Below are 14797 nucleotides of genomic sequence, written 5' to 3' on the forward strand. Positions count from 1 at the left end.
TGCATTGATGGATGACACTTGCCGGTCAAACACGTCAAATCCACACACCTGGCAGTGTTAATTGAAAGTAGCTTGAAAATTGACCATGCATAAAATTTATCATTATGGCATGTTATGGAGCAGATACATGGGGTTATGTTTATTAGTTGATTGTAATATAAATATATCATGTAGGAAACAAAATAATGAAATGGATAGATGACGTTACTCTCGCCACGTGTAGCGAATTTTGCTTGATTGGGGAACCACCACCATGGAAGTGTAATCGGGTTTCGGTACGGAAGAGTCGACAAGTTCGAAATCAAACTTGCGAACAAACGTGGCCACCACCGCTTTGAGTTGCAGGTAACCAAAGCGTTCACCAATGCAACGATGACGACCCGCACCAAATGGTAAGAAGGGGTTGCGCGACGAAATACCCACAGCACCAAAACCGTAATCCATATTCGCATCGTCGCCTTGTTCCATCGAGTGGACCGGGTCAGTTTTCTTGCTCCATCGGAAGGGATCCCATTTCAGCGGGTTGTGGAAACAGGCGGGATCGATTTGAGTCACACCCGGCACCGCACACAGATAATCGTTCTTTGGGATTTCCAGGCCATACTTTTCAAACACCATTTTATCCGCCACCACTTTACGCATCATCTGGAAAATGGGCGGGTGAAGTCGCAGCGTTTCACGAATCACGTCTTCTAAAAACGTCAACTGTTCCAAGTTATCATACGTCAACTCAACTTTCAACGAGCCCAGCTTTTCAATCTGTTCCTCGCGAATGGCTTTCACCACATCGGGACGGGCCGCCAGTTCCAGCACTGCCCACGATGAAGTGGTGGCTGATGTATGCTGTCCACCAAACAGGGCTGCGGTTAAAATACCGGCAATATGATGATCGGGGACATCGTTTCCATCCTTGTACGTAGAGTCCATCAACACTTGCAAAATATCCACATTGCTCTGCAAGAACAAACCATACGTTAGCAATCTCGATACGCCCAAGACCGTTATGAAGAGGTTGACCTACCGTATCATTTTCCTCTCTACGACGGGCAATAATTTTGGAGTAGATTTCACTAATCTTTTCACGGGCGACATCACGGCGCTTGTAGGAGGGCAAAGGCAGATTCGGAAACATGAAATTCATGGGCTGGAATCCTTGGTCAAGGTCATAGTACAGTTGAGCCACACTGTCATCGAGGTTCTCTCGAATTTCGCGGCCAAGAAGGGTGGCTGAAGCGGTGTAGATGATCAATTTGCCAAACGCAGTATAGGTATCCATGATGCCCGTCGGTTTCTCGTATTGGTCAAAGAATCGGTTGGTCTCGTCCACGATTTTAGGCACATGGCGACGGAACGTCTCAATGTTCAAACCAGCTTTGATGAATCTAGTATTGACTCGCTCAGTCAGCACCCATTCTCATCTCATTTCAGAGCCAGGGGTTAAACTTTAGCTTTACCTCTTTTGCTCCATGAACACACTGTGAGGCGCATCAAATACAATATCTCTACCAAAGACATGCTTTGTCATGTCATTGTAAGCCGCGGCCGCCGAAGCCAGGTTTTGCTTGGCATTAAAAACGAATTGATTTCCGTCTGGACCAAGGCAAACCGTCACTCGTTTTCCCACAAGATAGAAGGTGAACACATCACCGTACTTTTTCTGACATTCTTGCAAAAACTTGATAGGGTTGCTGGCAAAAGTCCATTGTCAATCTTTTGTGTGTAACATATGTTTATCGTCGAGAAACCGATAGTTGACTTACGTGCCGAATTCAATGGCATTACCAAGGACAGGAATCCATGAAAATACTACGGGAGGTCGTTTTCTGTCTCGCGGCAAAAGCTACCCACGTTGTACTTGATAAGCAAAAAAAAAACAAGGAAAAATCGGAAAGACGGAAATGCACCCACTCACTGAACTTACCAATTGGGATAAAATGTGGACAACAATAAATAAGGCAATTGCTAGGAAAATTTTCCACACGACCGTCGCCATGGACAGCTGCTGTAGACCGAGAGAGACGATAGCCATGGTTTTCGATCAATAAGCAGAAGAAAAGCAGCAATAAATCCAACCTCAGCGTATCAATGCACTGAATAAAGGAGATCGAGTCCCAGATCCCCGAAACTTTTAAGTCACGCCATATATGTTTTCGAATCTTGATTATGTGTCACTACCGGTGAAGCTGGCAGACAAAACTGGTTTTTTTTTTTTTTTTTCCTTGGAATGGTTCGATTTTTCTCTTGTGACCTGGGATCCGCTAAATTTTTTAATTTTTTTTGTTTCGTTGTTTATTTTTAGTGCAAGCAGTATTAGTTGGAATAATCGAGTATTTTTTTTATATAAAAACACATGTATCTAAAGGGACAAAATAGAGATTATTGGTTCGTTTCGTTAAAAAAAAGAGCGGGCAAAGGAATGAATTCATGCGAATGCACTTACGCTTTGCTGTCAAGGACGTCTTTTTGATATGCCATGGTTACACTGTGATCATCGAATTTAAACCACTGCACAAATTTTTTTGTTTCTGTAAGCGATAAATTCATCCTCCGAAAGGACCGCGTTTTTTAATAAGGGGTTCATATGCTTACCTCGCCGCGATGTTTGGCAAACATGGTGTAATGCCCAGTGTCCATTCGACCTTGATGATTTACAACTGCAAAAAGCGTATATACATTTTCTTTCGATGGAGTACTGTCAACCGATCCCATTAGGACTCTATTATTTTAAAAAAAAATGATTGCAATTGATGTTTACCTAGTTCTAGCCTTTTTCCGTCCGTGCGTTGTGTAAGGTGTCATGTCCAGTTCTACAGGAAATTTGATTTTGGTTTCTATTTTACTCGCTGAGCCTCCATGCTCAAATCGCTAGAAAAAAAGGTTGCATCAACATTTTTAATCAATGCATTATTCTATTCATGTTGCACAAGGCTGACTTACTTTGAGCTGGAAGCTCAGCACGGGTGGTAATCGCTTGACGGATAATTGCTTGGTCGCTTCCTTTTGAATGGGTCAATAAATCATATTATTCCATCCAGTTAATTGAACGATCCATTTTTACCTGAAACGTATTATCACATTTACTACAGCTGTATTCATTAGGTCCCAATTTTTCGGGATGCGTATATCTAAGCACAAAATTATTTTTCAGTTAAAGCGAATACTGTCGTCTTCACCATAGAAAAAATGACATGTGTTACCTTTCTAAACAATCTACAAGGGTGTTGCCTTGCCTTGACCGTCGTGGTGACGCTGGTGACGCGGGCGATGTGTCACCATTGACAGTGGAAGCTTGGCTTTCTTTGTCGACCTCGGTCGTCGCGCTGGGTTTGGACGAACCGGAAGAGGTGCCGCTGACTCCATTTTTCTTTTTCTTTTCCACCGGTCGCAATCCCAGACTAATATCGAGCATGGGATCATAAGTGGTGGTCACATTGCCGCATCGCAAACAGGTGACATTGGATTGCAGTAATCCGGCAAACGTCTTGTGCACGATGCATGTGCAGTCCACCATCGATTGTCCTTCGCAACCAGCGTGGATGTGGTTCAACGCACTGATAAAGAATTCATGCGCGTCTTGTTGAGCATACCCAGCCAATTCCTTCAGGCTCATCCACATGGATTGCAGGAAACTGCAAGGTCCATAAGGTTCTTTCTGTCCCGAATAGATCTAATAATGCATTCACTTGTTAATCTTCCAAAAGGCCCGAAGACCAACGACAACCCTTGCAGATCACGAATACAAGGCTTACCTGGGCGAATAAATTATCCATTTCGCAACACAGGCAAAACTTATTTTCACAGAGATTGGGATTATGCATATCGCTCAAAAAGTAGGCTTTCAGCAAGGGATTGTGGATGAAGCTTTGAAGGATGACGTTCATAAAACATGTGTTGCCCATATTACACAACCCTCGTATACCCTGGCAAGAAGCCAAAGAGGAATTGTGAACTATCAATGCACTTTCTTGACTGGAAGGTTCCCATGCCACACTCGCCAATCGTGCTCGTTTCCTGGGGGAATCTAAGACAAAAAAACCGGCAACAGATCAATGCGGGTTTTAACAACGTCGCGTTGTCGTGAGCAACAAAAAGAAACGATGTTTACTTGATTCGCTGCGCAAAACTTCGTATCGTAGAATTCGATCTTCTAATTCGGTATCGTAGACGTAATCGTTGCATTCTTTGCAGTAAACCGTTCGGTGAGTAAAGTCCATGGCAAAGGTGTGATTGTGCGCTTTCATGTGTTCGCGTATATGTCCTTTTCGCCAACAACCCATGAACACGCAGTGAAGGCAGACGTGCAGCCGTGATAACGAATCGTGACATACTGAACATTGTGGGAAAGGAAGCTTCTTTTCCAATATAAAAGAAATAATTGCATTGCATTTTGCTTTTTTAATTTCATGGATCATTGGATGATTTACAGGGTCGATTTTTTTTTTGGGTCGTATCACTTACGTCTTTAGGGTGGCGTTTGCGTTTTTTGTCAGGGATATTGGACTTTTGGCGATGATGCCATGCTAAAGAGTATCGTACTAAGAGTCGGTAGTTTTCCACGATGTTCATGCCATCGTTCTTGGTTTGTTGTTTGAATCTGGCTAGATGGCTGCATCCGGCCGTTTGCAAAGCATGTTTACCGCCGTAAAACTCGGCTGGATTGTCGGTTGAATGGATAATATCGTACACTGAGCTGTGCTGTTCAAACAGAGCATCCGTAAAACTGGGCGATGAAGGTGACGACAAGGGTGAAATGGGAGAATCGGCCACTCCTGACGATTCTCGAGGTAGAGAGGACCAGGAAGACATGAAGAAGGCGGGGTTCGGACTGCTTCCCCTCGCCTCTTTTTTTTTTTCATTTCCCCGTCTTAGAGCCTCAAAGTTTCTCCTATACAAAATTTCCCCTTGATCACCATGGTAACATACGTCATTCTGAAATTCCCTTGCCATGTTGGCCAACGCCCTTTTTCCATAGCAGGGTCGCCTTAAGCGTGATTTATTGTAATAAATTCACGCGACACAGAGACTGTATTTCACATTTGATACAAAGGCACTGCTGTGAGCGGAGCTAGGTCATCCGAGATGATCCGCAAGATGGCAATGCTGTAGAAAACAGATGGCCCCATTCCAGTGAATACCAGCCAACCGGGGCCGTCAATTTGCAGTCTTGATAATGCGATTTACTTTGAAAAAAAAGAAAACACCAACAAATGAGAAAAATAATGGAATTGCTGACATTACTGTAGTTTATAGAGCAATAAAACGTGTGTATACGACATGAAGTATCAGATAGAGGGATGAAAAATATTTACAGAAAGTTTTTAAATTGCTAAACCTGGCTCGTTGAAAGAATTGATGTTTCGTTTCTTCTTCTTTGAAAGTTTAAGAATGAACGCTCATGAGTTCTTCGACAACTTTGCAAAGATCTTCCACGGTGAGATCCAGTTTTCGACCGCCGTTATGTCCATCAACCACTCCTTGCATCTGTTGGGGAGTCAGATCCAGAAAACTCTCAATCAGATCACCATCAATAAAGTTGCTGCATTTCTCTTTACGGTCCATCATCGATATACTTCGCCAACTAAAAAAAAAAAAGAAATAACATTTTCCCGTCAGTCAATTCTCTGCAATTTCAGATATACCGCTTGTTTGGACTTACTCTGAGTGACTCAGATCACCAATACTGCGCACAATTTTGTTCATGTTATTCTGCATTTGCCAAAGCAATTTGAACCGCTCTTCCGATAGGTCGGCAATCACCCCAATCGCGCCACTGGCCGTAGCAAAAATCAGAGATGGCGTGATGGGCGAACTGTCAGGATCCGATACATTCATCCTCAGTGAGCCTAGCAACCGACCATCTCTTAACATACCAGAAGCAATCCCCGTGAACATAAAAAGGAAACAACATACCAAAACGAAAACGATGTACCAGATCGCCCAAATGCCACTGACTCGCTGTGTGTAACAATGGTTCGTCATGTTCGTCTTCCAATTTTTCCGGATCGCGCCGCTGCATAATGAATAAATGACCCTCTTTTTCGGCTGCAATGGATGAATGCTCGTCCAGGACTTCCAACGCTGTAATTTCCTTGGGTTGTTCCTCCGCCGCGAGCTCTCGGAACGTACGCCCTCGTTCATCGTAACTTAAAACGACCACCGAAACCGCCATATCACCCGCCACGATCAGGTTGTTGTATGTAATGAGCGATTCTGTAATCGAGGGTAACTTGTAGTGACACACCGATTCCAGTTCTCCTCCACCACGCATATCCGGATGCAATTGCAATAAATGAAGCTATCCACAGTAGAAGTGTCAGGACTATCGCTCCCCAATAAAATGCATTCATCCATCGAGCCTAGAACATTTACCTCTCCTCGTACACTGGCCAGCAACTTCCCGTTAAAAGGACGCAGGCATTCAACCATGCCATTCATGATTTTTTGCGAGACCACTCGTAGACCACGTGAGGCTGAAATTTGCAATACTAGAATGCGTCCTGAACTGCCAGTCTCAAACTCATCAGTATCTTTGCCTGTGCCGAGAATGTAGCAATCGCCAGGACCATTTTCAAACGCCATGGACACGGCCGATAAAGGTCGCTCAAACTGCTTGAAATAAATTCGATCCAGCACTGCCAACCGAAAAAGGAAACGCAATCAATTTTCCTCTGCCCACGGTCTTGTTTTCCAAGTGCATCCAAAGTTTACCTGTGAAGCTTTGATCATCCAGAATCTCGAAACCACCGGTTACCGACGCGGCTGTGTAAGGTGTATTACTGATCCGTTCCGTGACCACACCAAACGATTTTGACGACTCTTGATAGGTGATTCGCCGTGGTGTATCAATGGTCGATATCTTGGTGATGTGAAGTTTCTGGATTTCCTCCATTTGACCAATCACTAGGGCATCCTTGGTCGTCAGTGCAACGGCGTCTGGAAACCCAACACTGTTGAACGATGTCACACCCCGAACATCCTACAAAAAAGATGGTGCGTACATACTTGAATATCACCCAGCAAAAAGTAATTGAATCAACAGCCTCTTACTTTGAGGTTCACATTGGAGTACACCAGTTTCTGATTTCGACTGTGGATAACACTGGGTTTATCAGAAGCAGCAAATACGTGGATGGTGCCATTGGAGGTAAACGTGCCCAACGCAATGGGCAGTTTTCCGAGAAATGATCGCTTCTTATCCGATAACGTGCCTTGACGGCTATCCAATTTGAAATTATAAAATTGGCCATCACCTAAAAAGAAAGGAATAAATGAACTGAGTATTCCAGATTTTTTTTGTTTCGAGGCGACGAACGAGTCTAATTACCAAATGCGACAAGAAGGTAGCATATGTTTTCAAAGGTGGCCATGAGGATGGATCGCGGCATCACTGAGCCAGCCATGGATTCTTCCGCAATCACTTGTAGATCCGGGATAGAGAGGATCTTGACTCCCACTTGCTGCCATACACCCACAGCGACGACCGATGACGCATAAGGTGTCGCATCATCCGTTGGGGTAATATCAAGACATGAAATTTCTTGCTGTAGTTGCGTAGCTCTGTAGGTTCGGCATAAAAACACAACTGTGAGAATCGCATCAGAATAGAACTGCGACCGAGTTTTTCGTTCGCAAAAGATGTCGTGACCCTATCCCGCTTACCCAGTTTCCACCAAACGCCGTCCATCAATTTGCAATACTACCAACCGTCCGTAACCCACCGACAAGACACATTGGGTTGGATTCAAACTCGCCACCGTAATGCAAGCTTCATTCGATGGAAACCATTCGTCCACCAAAGAACCATGCGAGGCAGATTCCAAGAGTCGTACGCTGTGTTCGGTAACTTGAATGATCAGGTCTCCAAGGATATTCCTCGCAGCCAACGTTCTTTGATCAAGAGCCAAGCCTGAATGCGATAAAAGCTGCTTCATTTCGTTGTCGCGCAACTGTAATAACCGTGTTTGATTCACAAATGACACCAACAGCATATTATCATGCCTAACGGAGAAAAAACCAGCATGCGCCTTGTGAGCCTAATTTTTTCATCTAATCCATCTACCTATCCCCGTGATAGAACTTACTTATCATCAAAGGTAGGACGAAGGGCCCACACCCCCTTGACGCCACTGATCTCGATGGCTGCCAATTCGTTCAATCCCACACCGTTACGGATAATGCGCAGCGAACTATCTTTGGCGGCACCGGAACATGTAATCAGTTGCACTTGACCCTAGCAGAATCAAACAAAAAAATAGAGGTGCGCGTTCAGCCCAAAGTTGATCTGCCCATGTCGCGTGGTTCTAACCATTGTACCTGTTTATCCAAATCTACCACGCAAAAATCCGTGATGGGACCGAGATTGGGAAATTCTTCAATGATCTCCAAAATGTCATCATCCTCATCGGCAATGCTGCTCTTTCTTTGCACGTGCACCACCTGGGAATCGCCCTCGGTTGAACCCACAAAAACAACATCGTTGCCTAGGTAGGCCAGACAGGAAGGTGATGAAATCTGTCGCCCGTTGTCACTTCATCAGTTGACCATTATATCGGTGAATCGCACATATGAGAAAAATATAGGACATACCGTGCCGAGGCTGATAAAGCACAGCGCCTCTACGACATTGTTATTCAGCGTGAGATTGAGAAGGTAAAGGGATCCATTGGCATCGCCAAGAAGAATTCGCGATCCGCTTGCATTCATGATGGTATAGCTAGGATCACGGATCGGTTAAACATCAGCAGCCCCACTGTCACGCTCCATCCTCTTCTCTTCTTTGTTTTGTCTTCCTAACCTATTGATGGTACATGGTTTGATGCCAATGGCTTTTGGCGCTTGGTTGGGTTTGAGATAGCGAATGAATTTCCCGGCTACAAGGATCACACCACCTACGGGAGCAGGAAGCGCGATTAAAAGATTGGCATCCGGCTCGAAATGATCCATGACAATATCGCCCGGTTTCAGTTCTCGATTGCGCAGGTCTATAGTGAACGTCTGAAGGTACCGGCGAAACATTGAATCATCGTACAAAATAAGCAAGGTGGGCTCGGTTGTATCCTGCAAAAATGCCATTGATACGATGGTTTTATCCATAAGACTATGATGAAAACCATTCTTCCAGAATAAGCATCATTGTCAACCGAGCATGGGACATGGAAGAGCAGTTGGAAAAGCTCGCGGGAAAATGAGACGAATTTACCTCAAATTCATATAGTCAGGAGGGGTTTGCTGTCGCCTGCGACCTTCGCGGTTTCGAAGAGATGTTCTTCGAGTATAAGAAGCCCCTTCTTTGGATTTTTGACCGAGTTCAGGAATAATCAATGTTACCATGGATTCATACAATGCCGTAGCGTAATATCGATGGGATGGATCTATCACGCCAAGACATGTGTCTCGCTGAGCTCGCGGTTGAACGGGCATGCCCACTTCCCCGCTCATTTCCGTAATAATTTGCTGAGTCTTTTCAGAATACGTGAGGATACAGTACCTGTGACGAGCCGTCAAAATAAATAATGACGCTTTGTCACGGGTCTAATAAACCGCCAATCGCGTGCATAATTAGTTGAGCGGAGTCGATTGAGTAGTTTGGGGGGGATGGGAAGAGAGGATCATTGAACGTACCGGTGGTGCGTAGAGTGACAAGTGAGCAATGACGCCATGGATATTGAATTCAAGGGTGGGTTTAAGACCTTCGGGGGTCACTGTGTAAATTTCGATGCGTGTACCTTTGCTGTACGTATGGTTAGCAATGGATGCGTAGGTTCGAAAGCGAGTATGGGGGACGGTCTGTTATACCCTAACACCAGGTTCGTTTCATGGGGAGACGTGAATGGTCCCTTGACGCAAAACTCGGTAGATGTAGGCTTTTGTGCTGTTACCACATATTTGTAGCAAGTCATGACGCGAACCGCAAAGAGTATAATGTTTTTCTATCCAAGCTTGATTCCAATGTCTTGCTTGCTTACTCTTTTCTTGCCCTGCTTTTCTTCTTTCCTCTTTTTTTTTGCAAATAGGAAGGGATTTCAAGGCACCCAAAAACTGGAAATCCGATCGCGGAAATTCACCGTCACACCCAAATCCACAGCGAATTTCATTGGCTGACGCGACCCCACTGCTCACCCACTTTCTGCGATACATGATGAGACGCGTTGGATGGGCTGGAAGGTACACCAATTTCGTGTCAACGAAATGAGGCGTGTTAACGACGTGGGGGCATGTCAACCATTCAGAACAGGTTGTTCTTAATTAGAAATTGCGTGTCTCTGTTAGTCGGACGTTCATGACGTTATTTCTAATGCGGTACAGTCAGACAAAATAACAAAGTGCCTGCAGCGTATCTCTACTGCTTTCTAGCATGACGATGACCAAGCTAATATGCAGCCAAGATAAATCTTGCAAAATGCGTGACAATGCAAGATCCTGATGTATGAACGATATGTTTGAACTATTATAATCTAGGGCATGGGTCATACAACCGCACGACACTGGACAAGCATACCGTAAGAGAGGGTGAGAACGGCACGTGTGGATGACAGTGCGTTGTAAATCACCTTATTTTTTTCCCTCCATGGTGCCATTTTTGATCACGGCGTTAAATAACATTATTTGAAAATTCAATATTGATTTTACAGCCAAAAAGGGGATGCTGGTAAATGTTTTCTTTTTTCTTTGTAATCATGGATTGGTTTTTTTGGTATCAAGAACAAAATCACATATTGGTCCGCTTGTACATTTTGTTAGCGTAGAAATCATGTAGGGATAAAGCCGTGACGGAAAGGAGAATACCACACAAAATTCTTTTGATATTTTTTTTACAGGGGTTGATAGGGTTCATGGGTGGATACATTCGTAGCATCGTGGACAGGATAGTCCGTGTCATGATCAAGCCCAGGTGGCGTAAGGGCCAAAAATGAATGCATCATATAACCTCTCGGGGCCCCGGTTTCTGCTGAACCGTACAAGAATTGTTCTCCCGCATCATGCGTTGATGCAACCGGTTGAAAGACTTGCTCGTTCCCGCCAAAGGGACACGTCAAAGTTAGAAAAGGGATACCAGATGTTGAAACCGTCATGACAACGGATTGTGAAAATAAAAAAGAAGAAAAAAGAAAAGAAGGAATCAAAAGAGAAAGCCGGTCCGTCGCATCCTTTAGAATCACGGATCCGATGTTAAAAAAAAAAAAAAAAAAAAAAGTGGAAAAAAGAGAGAGCCAGGATCACATGCATAAAGTAAACAAAACAAAACAAAACAAAAAAAGGTACAGTACCAAAAAAGTCAAGCGTGAGAATTAGGGCCCCATCGGCTTTGAATCCAATTCCACAGCATATCATTCTTTAGACGCACGATGGACGCGTTTTCAATCCTCTTTTTTTTTAATTAATCAACAGCAGCTTGCTTGATGAGATCGTTATACTAACCGAGAATATATAAAATATCCGATGGTTGCAATTTTAGGAAAGGTGAAGCATCTATTTCTTGCCTTGGATTTTCCATGACACGGTTCTCGTTGACTGCAATCTTGTTGGTGGTTTCCACCGCCGCCGTATTCGCTCAAAAGGGTAAAGTGACACGCCATGAACGACGGGTCAACTGGGACTGAACAGCATATTCACACGGGCATTTTTGCTTCTTTGATTTTTCTTTTTCCAGCTTCACCTGAATGTTCCAAAGATATCAAAGTGAATGAACAACGTGATTTGGATGGTATTAGCAACTGCAAAACGTTCACGGGCACCATTACGGTCGACAGCACCAAGCTGTCCAAGTTGGAACTGAAGGGTGTGGAGGAGATGAACGGTGACCTGATTTTGCAAGGCAACTCGGATCTCCAATCCTTCTCTGCCCCCCAACTCAAGAAGGTCAAGGGCGAAGTTCGCATCATCAATCATACCATTCTCGATAAAGTGGACTTGACGTCTTTGACAGAAGCCAAAGGATTGACCTTGGCCGTGTTGCCTGCTCTGGAACAAATCCGCTTCCCTGCTGGTCTTTCCAAGGTCGACGATTTACGTATTGAAGACACCCGATCCCCCAGTATCAGCGGTCTCAATGCTGAAACTTACAATACATTCCAACTCACCAATAACAAATACATGAAAGAATTTGACCTTGCATCCACCAAAGAAATCAAGACCAACATTGTTGTCCTTGCCAACGGTAACTCGATGAACTTCAAGGTAAGCAAATCAACCCCAGGGACGCCTTGACCCATCATCCTACGTTGTTGCATTTTACTCGTGACTCACTGTAAAATGACTATTATGAACGAATAATTCATAGGCACCCAACTTGGCTCGATTAAAGATGGCGACTTTCCGAAACCTCGGTCAACTGGACCTGCCAGCCTTGACCAGCGTCACGGGAGACATGTCGTTCCACGAAAACCAGTTTAATGCTTTGAACATGGACAACATTGAATTGATTGGCGGTACACTGACCATTGCCAACAATGACCGACTTGCCGAAACCTCTTTCAAGGCCCTGAGCAAAGTAGGCGGTGCCTTGTCCATTGGTAACAACACTCAGCTGCACAACATTGACGGGTTCCCCAAGTTACAAGAAGTGGACGGTACCGTAGATATGGCCGGTTCCTTTGATAACTACAAGTTACCCGTCTTGGCCGATATTCGTGGTGGCATGCGTCTTCAGACCACCAGCTCCCAGTTTGGCTGCTCCGACCTCGAGAAGAAACTCAAGAATGACAACGTTGTCAAGGGCAACACCTGGAGTTGCGCTTCCAGTCTCCAAGAAAATCAAATGAGTCCTACCATTGGTCAAAACGCTGGCGCTCCTCAGACCATCAGCGGTGGTGCAGCTGGTACCACTAGCTCCCGCAACGGTAACGGCGATGGCAATCAACACTCGGCGGCTTCTCGCTCCATCGCGGCTCAAGGAGTCGCGGTAGTGGTGATGGCCATGGTGCTTGCCATCCAGTTTTAAAAAGAAAAATTCTCTTCGTTGGACCATGATTGTATGTGTAATGGGAAGACGTATCCAACGGAATAATAATTTTCATCACCTCAAGCCTATTTTTTCAACTCCTTTTTTCTTCGTAAAGGATAATTTCACGTATATTCATTCCATGGTGAACAGAAGAAAGTAAATAGTTCTAGACACTGAATATATAAAATTTACTCTTTAAATACAATAATCAAACTAAACAAAAAAGCCTCTAGCCTGTTAAAAATGCTGTTGATGTTCTCTTATCTCCATTAAAGAGATTTGACTTGATTTTACAATGACAAGGGAAAGGGAGAATGGCTCACATCTTTTACAAAATCCTCATCTGTTGAACCATTATCTAACAGCACCAGCTGATTCTGCCATGGGCAAAAAATTTGTTGCTATATTTTTATAGGATAGCAAAGATCCGTTGAATCCATCCAAAGCTGTGATGGAAAGAAAGTTTTTGTATCCACATGGCAACGATCGGTTGACAATATCTTGTGCAATTCAAATTGATTAACTAAGTGATTCATCTCATTGGGAAACTCAAAAACAGAAATGCTATGATAGATATATTATGTGCGACTTGGCACGGCTTACTATTCAGCGTAGCGTAATGAATTGTCTGCCATTTTTTTGGGGAAATTAAAGGGGAAAAAATTACGCCGGCCCACTTGATGCGCTCAACGATTCAGATAATCGTATCTGAAACGTATTTCATAAAAAACCGGAGACCATATGGGATGATCTGTGCCACTGGAACCTTTCTTTTCCTCATCTGCAGTCCGAGGTTACACGAATTTCAGTAGGCTTGAACATGGCAAAGAAGAGAAATTGAATGAAGCACTGGGTATAATCCAAGCTTATGAATTATGCAATGACCAATCACGATGACAAAGATCAAAGATGTGTTGCATCGATCGATAAAAGGGGGGGGGGGAGGTATATCTTGAGTTCGACTATCGCGCATGCATCTGCATGAATCGAAAAGGACAATGACGCTGGCATGATGAAGATAATTACAAATGCTAGCGCACTGATGCATTTCTGTTCTACGATTCCCATCCTATGATCATTTTGTATACTATATCTCAGATCCGACCCTCCCTTTCGATCTGAGAAAGTAACACAAAAGGATGTTACTCAAAGAGTAAAAAGGAAACAAATTCATTTCCCGTTGTGGGAGTGCGCGCCTCCAAATTTTAATTTTGGGCGTTCGGTGATAAGCATCAATTTGGTTATTCGACAACCTTTGTTTATTTTCTGTTTGTTTCCCGCCCGAGTACAAAAGTTTAAATGGGCTCTACAGTTCGCCACCGGCGCGTCATTCAATGTACTGACAGATAACAATCAGTACAAGAATAAACAAGCTGTATTATCATTGGAAATACCTTGATAGAGTTCACTGACAAAGCACAATACCGCACTCTATATTTCCAGAATCATTGATAATGCACTGCACCACAGAAATTGTAGTGTGCACTTTCTTGGCTGTGTAAAAAAGAAAAAACCGCTCAAACACTCCAATTTGTGTCGGGCATGCCTTTTTCTCATAAATCTCCATCTTGCTACATGATGCCCGGGTATATCCGCCTGCCACATGCGTACTGAATTTGACAGATGATGGCCAAGTTTCACAGTACTACCTCGACATTTCCGGTAGAGCAACTGTTATGACGCCTTTTTATGTTTTCCTGGTGAGATAACTTGATCCGTCTGGGATCGATGGTTCGATAACGAGCACCTGCTGCATTTTCTTCCTTGCGAGAATTTTAGAAAGTACTGTTCGTCAACCGCCTTTTTTAAGCTTTAAACAAACATTGGTTTACGCCATGTGTAACATTTTGCTTC

General features: G+C 43.9%; 4 protein-coding genes across 4 annotated transcripts; 1 reads left to right on the forward strand and 3 right to left on the reverse strand.

Moving 5' to 3' along the window:
- Nucleotides 1-111: 111 nt before the first annotated feature.
- On the reverse strand, nucleotides 112-2100 carry BYT42DRAFT_590371 (cytochrome P450). Its single transcript, XM_051570485.1, has 5 exons — nucleotides 1922-2100; nucleotides 1761-1840; nucleotides 1455-1688; nucleotides 1022-1382; nucleotides 112-954 (listed from the first exon to the last, which is right to left on the reverse strand). The coding sequence occupies exons 1-5, from the start codon at nucleotides 2027-2029 to the stop codon at nucleotides 205-207; spliced, it is 1533 nt and encodes a 510-aa protein (XP_051418232.1). The 5' UTR covers nucleotides 2030-2100; the 3' UTR covers nucleotides 112-204.
- A 100-nt stretch (nucleotides 2101-2200) lies between these two features.
- On the reverse strand, nucleotides 2201-4813 carry BYT42DRAFT_590373 (uncharacterized protein). Its single transcript, XM_051570486.1, has 10 exons — nucleotides 4459-4813; nucleotides 4106-4349; nucleotides 3750-4021; nucleotides 3198-3667; nucleotides 3059-3125; nucleotides 2938-2997; nucleotides 2756-2865; nucleotides 2590-2692; nucleotides 2441-2505; nucleotides 2201-2356 (listed from the first exon to the last, which is right to left on the reverse strand). The coding sequence occupies exons 1-10, from the start codon at nucleotides 4804-4806 to the stop codon at nucleotides 2311-2313; spliced, it is 1785 nt and encodes a 594-aa protein (XP_051418233.1). The 5' UTR covers nucleotides 4807-4813; the 3' UTR covers nucleotides 2201-2310.
- A 400-nt stretch (nucleotides 4814-5213) lies between these two features.
- BYT42DRAFT_590379 (mono-functional DNA-alkylating methyl methanesulfonate N-term-domain-containing protein) lies at nucleotides 5214-10015 on the reverse strand. The gene is made up of 15 exons (XM_051570487.1): nucleotides 9796-10015; nucleotides 9622-9730; nucleotides 9200-9531; nucleotides 8795-9097; nucleotides 8587-8713; nucleotides 8314-8511; nucleotides 8082-8230; nucleotides 7660-7998; nucleotides 7325-7557; nucleotides 7048-7250; nucleotides 6709-6976; nucleotides 6370-6632; nucleotides 5911-6295; nucleotides 5657-5843; nucleotides 5214-5578 (listed from the first exon to the last, which is right to left on the reverse strand). Exons 1-15 carry the CDS (start codon nucleotides 9897-9899, stop codon nucleotides 5380-5382), a joined length of 3399 nt encoding a protein of 1132 aa, XP_051418234.1. The 5' UTR covers nucleotides 9900-10015; the 3' UTR covers nucleotides 5214-5379.
- Nucleotides 10016-11492: 1477 nt separating this feature from the next.
- BYT42DRAFT_550374 (uncharacterized protein) lies at nucleotides 11493-12940 on the forward strand (the record flags this gene model as incomplete). The annotated part of the gene is made up of 3 exons (XM_051566127.1): nucleotides 11493-11559; nucleotides 11651-12177; nucleotides 12281-12940. 3 exons carry the CDS (start codon nucleotides 11493-11495, stop codon nucleotides 12938-12940), a joined length of 1254 nt encoding a protein of 417 aa, XP_051418235.1.
- Between the last annotated feature and the right edge of the window lie 1857 nt (nucleotides 12941-14797).

Source organism: Radiomyces spectabilis (assembly GCF_025331425.1).
Source record: "Radiomyces spectabilis strain NRRL 2753 chromosome Unknown BYT42scaffold_19, whole genome shotgun sequence".
Taxonomy (NCBI): Eukaryota; Fungi; Mucoromycota; class Mucoromycetes; order Mucorales; family Radiomycetaceae; genus Radiomyces; species Radiomyces spectabilis.

What these genes read in the sequence shown, in the direction of transcription:
- BYT42DRAFT_590379 (XM_051570487.1), bottom strand. Translation starts at nt 9,899, where the DNA reads ATGACTTGCTACAAATATGTGGTAACAGCACAAAAGCCTACATCTACC. An exon ending in CGGCGTTTGGTGGAAACTGG is followed by an intron (nt 7,558 to 7,659) that starts GTAAGCGGGATA and finishes CCGAACCTACAG; the next exon opens with AGCTACGCAACTACAGCAAG. An exon ending in GGTGATCTGAGTCACTCAGA is followed by an intron (nt 5,579 to 5,656) that starts GTAAGTCCAAAC and finishes TTTTTTTTTTAG; the next exon opens with TTGGCGAAGTATATCGATGA.
- BYT42DRAFT_590373 (XM_051570486.1), bottom strand. Translation starts at nt 4,806, where the DNA reads ATGTCTTCCTGGTCCTCTCTACCTCGAGAATCGTCAGGAGTGGCCGAT. An exon ending in AATGTGATAATACGTTTCAG is followed by an intron (nt 2,998 to 3,058) that starts GTAAAAATGGAT and finishes CCCATTCAAAAG; the next exon opens with GAAGCGACCAAGCAATTATC. An exon ending in TGCTGAGCTTCCAGCTCAAA is followed by an intron (nt 2,866 to 2,937) that starts GTAAGTCAGCCT and finishes CTTTTTTTCTAG; the next exon opens with CGATTTGAGCATGGAGGCTC.
- BYT42DRAFT_590371 (XM_051570485.1), bottom strand. Translation starts at nt 2,029, where the DNA reads ATGGCTATCGTCTCTCTCGGTCTACAGCAGCTGTCCATGGCGACGGTC. An exon ending in TCCACATTTTATCCCAATTG is followed by an intron (nt 1,841 to 1,921) that starts GTAAGTTCAGTG and finishes CAACGTGGGTAG; the next exon opens with CTTTTGCCGCGAGACAGAAA. An exon ending in AATGCCATTGAATTCGGCAC is followed by an intron (nt 1,689 to 1,760) that starts GTAAGTCAACTA and finishes GACTTTTGCCAG; the next exon opens with CAACCCTATCAAGTTTTTGC.